Source organism: Physeter macrocephalus, chromosome 18, assembly GCF_002837175.3.
Source record: "Physeter macrocephalus isolate SW-GA chromosome 18, ASM283717v5, whole genome shotgun sequence".
Classification (NCBI taxonomy): Eukaryota; Metazoa; Chordata; class Mammalia; order Artiodactyla; family Physeteridae; genus Physeter; species Physeter macrocephalus.
Genome location: NC_041231.1, coordinates 41794727 through 41806572, shown reverse-complemented (window position 1 = coordinate 41806572; position 11846 = coordinate 41794727). Strand labels below are relative to the sequence as shown.

Below are 11846 nucleotides of genomic sequence, written 5' to 3'. Positions count from 1 at the left end.
TCCGGAGCCTGTGCTCCGCAACGGGAGAGGCCACAACAGTGTGAGGCCCGCGTACCACAAAAAAAAAAAAAAAAAAAAAAAGAAAAGTTTCCAAAATAAAACCAGGTGATTTCAGCAAGTTTTTAAAATGTCTGGTTTAATATTTCATATCTGCTATTCAATCTTTTGTGACATCACACATGACAAGCCTCTGGAAAGCTCTGCTATACACTCTTGAGAGAATGAGAGTGAGGAAGGAAAATAACATCTTAGTGTTATTATAAAAATAGTTTTTTTTATCTCAGCACTTTTTGAAAGAGGCTCAGAGACTCTTAGGGTCCCCTAACCACACTTCAAGAACCACTGTTTTAGAGTATTAAAGTAGGTTATTATATTTACTTGGAGAACATTGCTTTAAAGATGATGGAAACTCAGAAGATAATGAGGAAGGTTATAAATACATTTTTTGAGTGGAAAATTCATATTTGATTACATAAGAAAATATAAATATGTCCTTTAAAAGCTTAACTTTAAAAATAAAATTAAATACTTGTTTTTGCTTAGAATATATAAAACCTTAGAAATGAAAATTATTCGTAGCCACTGTTAATTTCTTTAGTCTTTTTTCCATAATGTATGTAAATATACATAATTGAGATTATAGTATTTAATCAAATTCATCTTTTAGATGAAATATCTCAAAATACATAAAGATACAGAGAATAATATAACAACTACTCCATACATACCCAGGGTTGGCATGTTGCTGTATTTGCTTCTTTTTCAGTTCCTTTCCATTTTCTGCCTCCTGAAAGTGACCAGTCTTCTGAACTTGGTGTGCATTCTCTCCATTCATTTTTTTATGCTATACATACGTGTGGGTGTGTAAACGATAATATATTATTCTTTTGTATGTTTTAAAGTTATATAAAGTATTATCCTGTATACGTCTTTCGCAGCTTGCTTTTTTTACCCTTATTTATTTTTACTTTTTTAATATAAGTTTCAGGTATATAGCCACCCTTACGTGTTTGAGATTTATGTGTTGATATTTATTTGAACTCTTGTATTTCTGTACTGTAGTTTATTCTCCTATTGCTGAACATTTAGTGTCTTTTGTTTCTTTTTTTCCTGTTAAATGAATGGGACCACAAACCTCTTTTTGGAGTCTTTCTTGAGGATATGATGTGTATAACCTGGGTTGTAGTGTGTCTTCATTTCATCTATAGTAGATGTTGCCAAGTTGCTTGGAAAATGCTCATACTATTTTCTTCTCCCATAGCAGTCTGTGGGAGTTTTCATTTTTATACCTTCTTGCCAATACTTGGTATTGTCAGATTTAAAATTTTATATCTTAGCTTCCTATTTCATTAATGTTATATTTTGAGCCTTTTCATTTGTCCTTTAGAGTTCTTTGAAAATAATTGTCAGTAGCTGCAAAGTAGTTCATCATATGAGTGTACCATAATTTAACGCATATATTCCTTTTGTCTGTGTAAGTTTTCTTAATTCTTTTGCTGTCCATGATGCGTTAATGGACATCTTAATACATAAATACTTGTTTGTATTGAATACTTCTGATTATTTCCTTAGGACAGATTCCTAGAGGTGAAATTCCTGGGCCAAAGGTTATGAACTTTTTAAGAACTTTGTTTCATATTTCCAAATTATTTTCTGAAAAGAGTATCTTTATTTCTACTCCCACCAAAAGTTTGAGAGCATTTGTCTCTGTACATCTTCATCAGCATTGGGGATTATCCCTTGTTTTTAATCTTAGCAGTCTGATAGGTGAAAATTCCATCCCTGTGTTTTTTGAAATTAAAGTTGTGGTGACTTACAGGCTGTCTCCTGATGCCATGGCTAGAGACAGAGCCATAGTCCCTCCTACATCAGTAGTAGTTCTGATCCATTGTCTCTCTCTCTTTTAGCTGTTGTTGTTTCTTGTGGCTGTATCCTAGTTTCCCTTTGACTAATTCTTCTTCCTATCCAGGAATGACACTGTGCGCTTTGCTTTGGATGTCTTGGCTATTCTCACTGTTGTGCCAAAAATTCAGCTCCAGTTGGCAGAATCAGTGGATGTGCTGGATGAGGCTGGCTCTACCGTCTCCACTGTAGGTAGGTTGTACCTTGCCATTTTTGTTATTACGTGGTCTTTGTTTTCCTTTGCCATTCTGGTTGTTACCTACCTGACCTAATTTTACAGTATTAGAACAGAAGGTAGTAGAGGAGGGTACCTTGTAAGTCTTGTAAGTCATGCCATCAGTTTCATATAAGGGAGTCATGGTAGTGAATTCAGGTTTTCTGGGTGGTATAGGCATTTCCGCTACAGTTGTACATGTGCATTCCTGAAAAGCTTGTACTCTGTAGAGTGTTGTGCTAAAAATAGAATTTATGAGAAAAATAGATTGGGGCAGACAGTAAAAAACTTAAGCAACTTTGTAATCTGAGCCCTAACAAAATTAGTAATTGGCAAGCAGTGCAGAATGGATAGGAGCTATTATACACAAAAACAAAAGGAAAATACACTTTGTTTGAAAATACCCTTTATTAAGAGCAGGGCTGATGAGGGCTGCTGCTAAGGTGAGCATGGCAAGTTGTGTGACTGGTTGTGGGCCCTAGGGTGTACCACTCTGGAGAGAAAGCCCAAGGCATAGCCACTTGTTTTTAACTTGCTGCCACTATAGCAGCCAGGCTGAGGGCTTTTTCCTTTCCTGCTGAAGGTTTTTATTTATTCCCACTATTTTTGCTCTACTTACCCAGGAAAGTTTGTACATGACCCTTGGTTACTTCCACATAATACTGACGTCATTCCCCTATTTAACAACTGCATACAAGGTATTATGTCATAAAGATGCACTGTAGTAGAACTGATTGCATTTTATACAAACTATTCCTTATACTTTTTTAAAAAAAAAGTGTAGTTTTCTTTTAAGTGGAACAAAATGAATAGAACTCTGAATTCTGACTCTGGAATAACCGTTGAAGTTGGCCATTAGTTTTATGAGGAATAATATAAAATGTTTATTTTTTCCCCAATAGGTATCAGCATTATTTTGGGAGTGGCTGAGGGTGAGTTCTTTATTCATGATGCTGAAATTCAGAAGTCAGCACTTCAGATTATCATCAATTGTGTGTGTGGCCCAGATAACAGAATTTCTAGTATTGGCAAATTTATCTCTGGAACTCCTCGGAGAAAGCTGCCTCAGACTCCCAAAAGCAGTGAGCACACTCTGGCCAAGATGTGGAATGTGGTCCAGTCCAACAATGGCATCAAGGTGCTTCTGTCCTTACTGTCCATCAAGATGCCCATCACAGATGCAGACCAGATCCGGGCCCTGGCCTGCAAGGCCCTGGTGGGCCTGTCTCGCAGTAGCACTGTCCGGCAGATCATCAGCAAACTGCCCCTGTTCAGCAGCTGTCAAATCCAGCAACTGATGAAAGAGCCTGTGCTGCAGGACAAACGCAGTGACCATGTCAAGTTCTGCAAGTATGCTGCTGAGCTCATTGAACGGGTGTCAGGAAAGCCACTTCTCATTGGCACTGATGTGTCCCTGGCACGACTTCAGAAAGCAGATGTTGTTGCCCAGTCAAGGATCTCCTTTCCTGAGAAAGAGCTGCTTCTGCTGATACGAAACCATCTCATTTCTAAAGGGCTTGGGGAGACAGTAACTGTGCTGACTAAAGAGGCTGACCTGCCCATGACTGCTGCCTCCCATTCTTCTGCCTTCACCCCAGTCACTGCTGCTGCTTCTCCTGTTTCTCTTCCCCGTACCCCTCGCATCGCCAATGGCATTGCAACTCGACTGGGCAGCCATGCTGCTGTGGGTGCCTCTGCCCCTTCTGCCCCCTCTGCTCATCCTCAGCCACGGGCCTCCCAGGGTTCACTAGCTCTGCCTGGCCCGTCTTATGCAGGCAACTCCCCTTTGATTGGTAGGATCAGTTTTATCAGAGAGAGGCCATCACCCTGCAATGGCAGGAAAATCAGAGTGTTGCGGCAGAAGTCGGACCATGGCGCCTACAGCCAAAGCCCAGCCATAAAAAAGCAGTTGGACAGACATCTTCCTTCCCCACCTACGCTGGACAGTATTATCACAGAATATCTTAGAGAGCAGCATGCTCGCTGCAAGAACCCAGTTGCCACCTGCCCACCTTTCTCTCTCTTTACTCCTCACCAATGTCCTGAGCCAAAACAGAGGCGGCAAGCGCCAATAAACTTTACCTCAAGGCTAAACCGCAGGGCATCATTTCCAAAGTATGGAGGGGTGGATGGCGGATGCTTTGATAGGCACCTTATCTTTAGCAGGTAAGGAGAGGTTACCTCACTTCCTGGGAATTGGAATGATTTTTCTATTTAAGTCCAAGTATGTGGGCAATATCAGCATAAAGTAATTAGTCCAGAAAACCATCTGTTGGCCTGAAATACCAGGAATTATCACTGTGAATACATGAGCAATGTGACTATACCCCCTTTTGTCAACCATGGGTTCCTTGTGTGATTATTGGCAATATATTGATAAGGTACTCTGTGTTCTTACTGTAACTAGTATGTTTTCTAGAACCCATGCAACACTCTGTCCCTAACTAGGCTCTCAAGTTTGTTTTTGTGCTGGTCCAAGTTGTCTCCTCTTCTCATTCCTTAAAAATCTTAAGTGAAGGTCATGGTATCCCAGGTTTTACACATGGGAATTTTTGTTATTGTTAAAATTTTTAAGTGAAGGTCATTTTCTCTCTTTTAAAATGAAGATGAACTGCTGAAGGTCACTGATATTTTGGAAGAACCCATTTGAAACATAAATGCTTTGTTTTTCCTACTGTCCTTCTAACAGAGTTTTCTTTTTCTGAGTCCTTGCCTGTTCTTTGTCTCTGATTCTCTTTTGTTTGCTTAGGTTCCGTCCTATTTCAGTGTTCCGGGAAGCCAATGAGGATGAGAGTGGCTTCACCTGTTGTGCATTCTCAGCACGAGAGCGGTTCCTGATGCTTGGCACCTGCACTGGGCAATTGAAGCTCTATAATGTGTTTAGTGGACAGGAGGAGGCCAGCTATAACTGTCACAATTCAGCTATCACACACCTTGAACCTTCCAGGGTAAAGGTCCCTTCCTAGGTTATTCTCAATCATTCTCCTAGGATAGGTTGGTGAACTGTGGGCTTGTGGTCTGACTGGTTGCCTGTATTTGTACATAAAGTTTTATTGGAACGCAGCCGTGCTTGTACGTTTATGTATTGTCATGGCTACTTTTATGCTACCATGACAGAGTTGAGTACTGTAGTTGCACGCAGCACAGACCATATGGCCTGCACAAACCTAAAGTATTTACTGTCTGGCCCTATGTTTGCCAACCCTTGTTCTAAGACCTGAACATAGAGAGATTTTTAATTTGCTTCATTTGGAAATGGAGATTATCAACTATAACCACTAAAGTTTTCTTTTTGTGTTGGAAGGAAATCTCAAAGTACTGTGAATTTTCAGGAAAACAAGCATATGATTCCAGTGGTACTTCACAGTTTAACACTATACTATGGATGAAATTGTTGCCTTTGCTGTTTCTAAAAGTCAAGACTGTTAAGATGACAAGAATAATGTTCCTGCTTTTAAAGTAAAGGAGGTTGACCTTTTATTGGGGTTTCTCTTTGAAAAACCTTTAAGAATCCTTAGCTAGGAAGTCTAACAACTGTTTCCAGTTGACTGTTATTTCAGATGAGAGAGATGGAGAAATATGGCCAAATATTAAGAAAGGAGGAACCATCTTTGACATCTTTCCAAGTGTCGCATCCCCCCACCCCCTCCCTTGGAACTATTATATGTTAGGAGGATTTAATATTCTCTTAAATTTAGTTATTTTTTAGGACATAGGAGGTACATGTTACTTAAGTCCTAGCAGCTTCTGACCATTTCTTGGTTCCTAAAAGTTTTTCTGTTTTCTTTATAATCCAACAATATATTTTATATTTTAGAATGCTAATGGAAGATGGCATTTATATAAACACATGATTACCCACCTTGGGCCTCCCATCTTCTTTTAGGACGGGTCCTTGCTGCTGACATCTGCTACTTGGAGCCAGCCTCTGTCTGCACTTTGGGGAATGAAATCAGTATTTGATATGAAGTATGTATCTACTTTTATAACCTAGTCTCTCTGTTTTACAATTTATCCCCTTCATCTGATTCTTTGACTTAAAGGCTTTTGGGAAAAAGAGGAATGCTCTAAGTTATATTGCTGACTTCTCTCTTCCTCATCTGTTTATTCTTAATTCCTGGGTTTTCTTACCAGGTATATACATTCCCATCACACAGCAGACCCTTCACTAATCCAGAATGGTACATCTACGTATTTTCTCACGTTCACATGTGTACATTGCTGTCTTTGCTGGAGCATATTTCAAAGGCACATGTACCCTGTTAGCCATTTCTTTAACCAGGTAGTTTCCATTAATTATTTTGGAACTGCTTGGACTGATCCAAACTGGTGGAGGGAATTTTCTTTTTAATCTTACGTGTACATTTTTTTCCTCTTTGGGAGCTGAGAATCTTTAGGTGAGTATAGTCAGGCAAGAGGCTGAGGATCACCTTATTTTCAGTCAGTTGAATAATTATGTCCCAAAGGTCAGTTACATCAGTACCTCTGTTGTTTGTTCATAGGCATTCCTTCACAGAAGATCACTATGTTGAGTTCAGTAAGCACTCTCAGGATCGGGTCATAGGCACAAAAGGAGACATTGCCCATGTAAGTACTTAAGAATCCACTTCTTTCAAGTGATTTGTCTATTTGTTTATACTGAAATCTTCTGGACTGAGTGTGAGGACTTAAGTCCTGTGGGTGACGAGAAATTACTCAGTGATATTCTTTCCAGATAGAATCTGGAAGTGTAATGAAGTAATTCTGAGCTATATGGGAAAAATGTGAAAAGAACTTAATCTGACAATTTGAGGACTATTTCATTAGCAGAGCAGATATTTTCAAACACTAAGTTTTAGATGAAATAAAGTCCCTGCCTTTGTGGAGCCTCACTGGGGAGACAATGAATAAAGAAGCAAATATATAGTATGTCAGGTGGTAAGTGCTGCCAAGGAAAAGAAAGCAGGGTAAGAGGTAGGAAGTGCTTGGTGGTGGTGTGGGGGACTTCCTTTTTATCTAGGAAATCAGTGTCACTGATTGGGTAATGTTTAAGCAGCGTCTTGAAGGAAGTGTGGGCATCATGCAGGTGTCTGGGGAAAAGTGATCTAAGACGGGGAATAGCAAGGGAAAAGTCCTTACTTGGGAGGTGGGAGGAAGAAGGCCGGGTAAGAGCTGAGGTCAGTGGTGGGGCATAGCATGTAGCCTCTTGTAATGTGTTGTTTAAGACCTTTGGCTTTTCCTCTGAGTGAGATGAAGACACTGGAGGGTGAGCAAGAAAGCACATGACTGGATGTAAAATTCCTAAAGTGTGAGTCTGGTTTCTGTGAGAAAAGCAAGAGGAGGCTTTCCAGTTAGGAGGGTGTTGTGCCAGCTAATATGTGAGAGCTGCAGTGGGGCTGTGCCTAGGTGGGCGTGGTGCAGGCAATGAGAAGTGATGCAGCTGGGCCCTGGGGTTTTGGATACATGTAGTTTGTGATTCTCTTAGACACTCAAATAGGGAATGGGCAGTTGAATATACAAATTGGGGGTTCAGGAGAAAAGTCTGGGGTGGGAGATATAAATATGGGAGTTGTTCACTTGTCGACAGTATGAACCGTGAACTCGGATGAGATCATTAAGGAGGCTAGAGAAGAGAAGTGTGAGGACAGGGTCCTGGCATGTGCTAGTATTTAGAAGTTGCCCGTGTGAGAAGGAACTTGGGAAGGAGAACAAAGAGTGTGGCCAGTTAGGTAGCAGGAGACCTCAGGAAAAAGATGTGCTGTAGAAGGCAAGGGAAGACTCTTTTGAGGAAGGATTGATCTCCTGGGTCAGAAACTGCTGATAGGTTGCATAAGATGAGAATTGAGGGAATTCCCTGGCGGTTCATTGGTTAAGACTCTGGGCTTTCACTGCTGAGGGCTGGGGCTCAATCACTGGTCGGGGAACTAAGATTCTGCAAGCTGTGTGGCGTGGCCAAGAAAAAAAAAAGGGTGAGAATTGAGAAGTTACCTTTGACTGACCATGTGGAGGTCAGTGTTAACCATGTCAGGAGCTAGTTCTGTGCACTGGGATGAAAAATCTGATTAGAGTGGGTTCACGAGAGAACAGGAGAGAAGTGGAGACACTGAGTATAGACAAGTCTTTTGAAGTATTTTGCTGAAAAAGAGAAGAGGGGATAGTAGCTTGAGGTGGGGGATATGGAGTGGTGAAGGGAGGCTTTCTCCCAAACTTAATTTGAAAATGTTAAAATATATAGAAGAGTTGAAATAGTAGTACACATAACTACCACCTAGATTCATCAGTTTAGTATTTTGCCATAGTTTCTTTCTGTGTAAATATGTGTGTTTTTCTGAATTATAGAAAGTAAGTTGCAAACATTTTATCCCTAACTCTTATACCATGTATATCCTAGCAATAGTGACATTTTATTACATAATCACACTCTGTTATCAAATAGAAGAAAATTTATAGTAATTCCCAAATATCATCTAATATCCATCCCATACTCAGTTTTCCCGATCGTTCCTGATGTGTTTGGTTTCAATTTTTTTTTTTTTTTTAACCAGGATCCAGCCAAGATTCACATATTGCATTTGGTTTTGGTTGTTATGTCTCACTAATGTTTTAAAGCCAAGAACCATTTCTCCAGTTTTCATGACATTGACTTTTGAAGAGATCAGGCTAGTTGTCTTGTCCCATGATCTGGATTTGTTTGTTTGTGGTGTCTCCCTATTTGTTCCTCTATTAAAGGAGGATTTTTTAAGAAGATTGGATATATTACAGCATGTCTGTAAGCTGATGGGAAAGTCTGGTCTCTGCATGGGTTGCACATTGTAGACTTTGGATAGTATATTGGGAGATTTTAAGGAGAAAAGGGCTTTTTGTTGATGCCTTTCTCCAAAAAGTAACCTGTAAGAGTATTCTGTGAGTGATGTTGGTTAGTCCACATGGAGAGTTTCTCAGTTTCAGTCTTAGAAACATTTTCTGTTTCTTGAAAGTGGGATGGGGAAGAAGAGGGTTTTCTTATCCCTATTGCAGTCTCACTTCTCATTTTCTTACTTGTGGCAAAGAGACTTTTCAAACCTTGAATGGGAACCAAAGTACATAAACTTTGCTTGTATGGGTGTGGTCTTCCTATTTTCCAGTTATTTTTAATGTTAGGCCTTTTATAATTTTGATGGGCTTTGGAAAGCATGAGAGAGATATTTTATGCAGCTTCTGTTTGAATTTGTCAGTGGATGGATTGGTCTGATTTTTCTCTTCCCACCCCTTCTTCTCTAAAGATTTATGATATTCAGACTGGCAACAAGCTGTTGACTCTGTTTAACCCAGATCTTGCCAACAACTACAAGAGGAACTGTGCCACCTTTAATCCTACAGATGATCTTGTCTTAAATGATGGCGTCCTCTGGGATGTCCGCTCTGCACAGGCCATCCACAAGTTTGACAAGTTCAACATGAACATCAGTGGCGTTTTCCATCCGAATGGGCTGGAGGTCATCATTAATACTGAGATTGTATCCTTTATGCCTGTGTCTTAATTGCCATTTGTTACCTAGTTTGTAATGCAGAAATTATTTATCTTTCTACCAATACCTGGTCGAAGTATCCACACAGGTAAATAACCTGGTTTTTTTCCTTTGAAGTATTATTGAATCTCTAGTGGATTCTTGTTGATATTGGTAATTATCGATGACTTTTACTAGCATGTTTTCTTTGTATTGGGAAGTGACCAGATTACTCCCTCCCACTTCCCCAGGTGTCAGATTGACTTTTATCTGTCTTCAGAAGGATTTTACTTTTGCTCTATAGAAATGACACATAAGAGTAAAAAGAAGTGCTACTATTGGGAGAGAGGGAGCTCATGTAGTTTTTATGTATATGAGGATATCATAGGAGATTTTCAGGGTCATTATTCAGTAATATGCATTCTATATGCTTTTGCTTTATCTTGATCTTGTTGACTTTTAAAGCATTAATATCTAGAAGGAGGGGAAAAGAAAGTGGTATTTCAGAATTTCCCTCATGAGGTTAAATAAGAAGTTTTGGGGAAAATAGTTTTCCTTGACCTTTCCCCTCCTAGTGGGACCTTCGTACTTTCCATCTTTTACACACAGTTCCTGCTCTAGATCAGTGTCGAGTGGTGTTCAACCACACGGGGACAGTGATGTATGGAGGTAATAAACTTTTCACTTTTCATTATTCTCTTTCTCCCTCCTCTCCCCACTCACTTAATTTGATACTTCCTATTTAGAAATATCTGTCAAATGTGAATTGAAAAACATTTCAAAGTTGTAACATAAAGGATAAAATAATAGTGCAAATGGTGACGAAATTTGTTGATGAGAATAATGTTGATTTAGAGTGGAGAGCCACTGGCTTTGAAGATAACAAGTAAATCTTGTATAGAAAGAAATTTCATGAGTAATTTACCATGCGTATCATTATGAACTTAAAGAAAAACCTTTTTTGTCTTGTGATTTTTGTACGCTTTCAGCTGTAACAGTTGTTGGAAGCTAGATGAGGGGTTGAGGATATTGTTTGGATATGCAAGGAGGATGCTTTGAGAGGAATTTACTACGGGGAAACTCTCTGAAGTCTTGATTGTCCATTAATATTTTCTGCAGTTTGAATAGGGGATGTTTCTGATTCTAATAGTATTTTGCTTCCCTTTCCTATTTCCCCTTTCCGTCCCAACTAGCTATGTTGCAGGCAGATGATGAAGATGACTTAATGGAAGAGAGGATGAAAAGCCCTTTTGGATCATCCTTCCGAACATTTAATGCAACTGATTACAAACCTATAGGTAAGTGTGAAGGTCAGGTATTGATGATTTTGCCTTGTTTTGGTGTTCCTTATTTAAGATCCTCCATTTTCTGAGAGAATTATAATTTTTCTGCTTTTGAAAAGCAGAGGAGTTAGGGAAATATTTATTAACAGTCACCTTGAATTCCTTTAACAGAAAGGCTGGTTTTAAGATCACAGCAGTGGTCTAGTCCTGAGTCTTGTCACATTCTGTTTTCCAGCGACCATTGATGTGAAACGGAACATTTTTGACCTATGTACAGACACCAAAGACTGCTATCTTGCTGTCATCGAGGTAAAGGGAGCAAGAAGAAATCCTACTGTTTTATTCTGATATTTAAGATCATTTTCAACTTATACTCCAGACATTTTTGTCTGTTATGTGTTCTAAAGATGATGCATTTCTGGTGAGAGATTAGGATAATATACTCATCTGATGGGGAGATACACAGTATAAGAGAAGTAGGAAAATCCTGATATAAAGCATTGTGGAGCGTCCCGTCTCCTATTATCCTGGACTCACACTGTCATCCCTTTCTTAGAGGAGTCAACTCTCTCTAGAGCATCCTTGGAACAGTGTTGTTCCCAGGGATGGTGGTCTCTCCCTTGCTGTCCAGGCCTTCTCATCCTGTTTTTCTTTCCCTCTCTGTGTCCTAGGCATAACATTTTCAGAATCAGTTCAAGAATTTTGGGTATTGGAAGCTTTGATAGTTACAGGGTCAAGGTGTGTGAATGCCAGTCATAGCTGAGGTGCGGATATGGGCCTTCGAAAAACTAACTTCTTGTGGACTGGGTGTTCTATTTCAGAACCAAGGCAGCATGGATTCTCTGAACATGGACACGGTGTGCAGGCTGTATGAAGTAGGCAGGCAGCGTCTGGCAGAGGATGAGGATGAAGAGGAGGATCAGGTTAGTGGTCTTTGAAATTTCTGCTGAATAATGCTTTATTAGAAATTATGCATTTCTG

The 11846-nt window shown here is 39.7% G+C and overlaps 1 protein-coding gene across 1 annotated transcript in view; it reads left to right on the top strand.

Moving 5' to 3' along the window:
• DCAF1 (DDB1 and CUL4 associated factor 1) overlaps nucleotides 1-11846 on the top strand; it is an 87426-nt gene that overhangs the window by 52441 nt on the left and 23139 nt on the right. Inside the window, exons 13-22 of the mRNA XM_055080070.1 lie at nucleotides 1970-2094; nucleotides 3019-4282; nucleotides 4866-5064; nucleotides 6003-6085; nucleotides 6619-6703; nucleotides 9358-9591; nucleotides 10158-10251; nucleotides 10776-10880; nucleotides 11101-11174; nucleotides 11687-11788. Coding sequence (XP_054936045.1) covers nucleotides 1970-2094; nucleotides 3019-4282; nucleotides 4866-5064; nucleotides 6003-6085; nucleotides 6619-6703; nucleotides 9358-9591; nucleotides 10158-10251; nucleotides 10776-10880; nucleotides 11101-11174; nucleotides 11687-11788 — 2365 coding nt within the window. The remainder of the gene's footprint in view (nucleotides 1-1969; nucleotides 2095-3018; nucleotides 4283-4865; nucleotides 5065-6002; nucleotides 6086-6618; nucleotides 6704-9357; nucleotides 9592-10157; nucleotides 10252-10775; nucleotides 10881-11100; nucleotides 11175-11686; nucleotides 11789-11846) is intronic.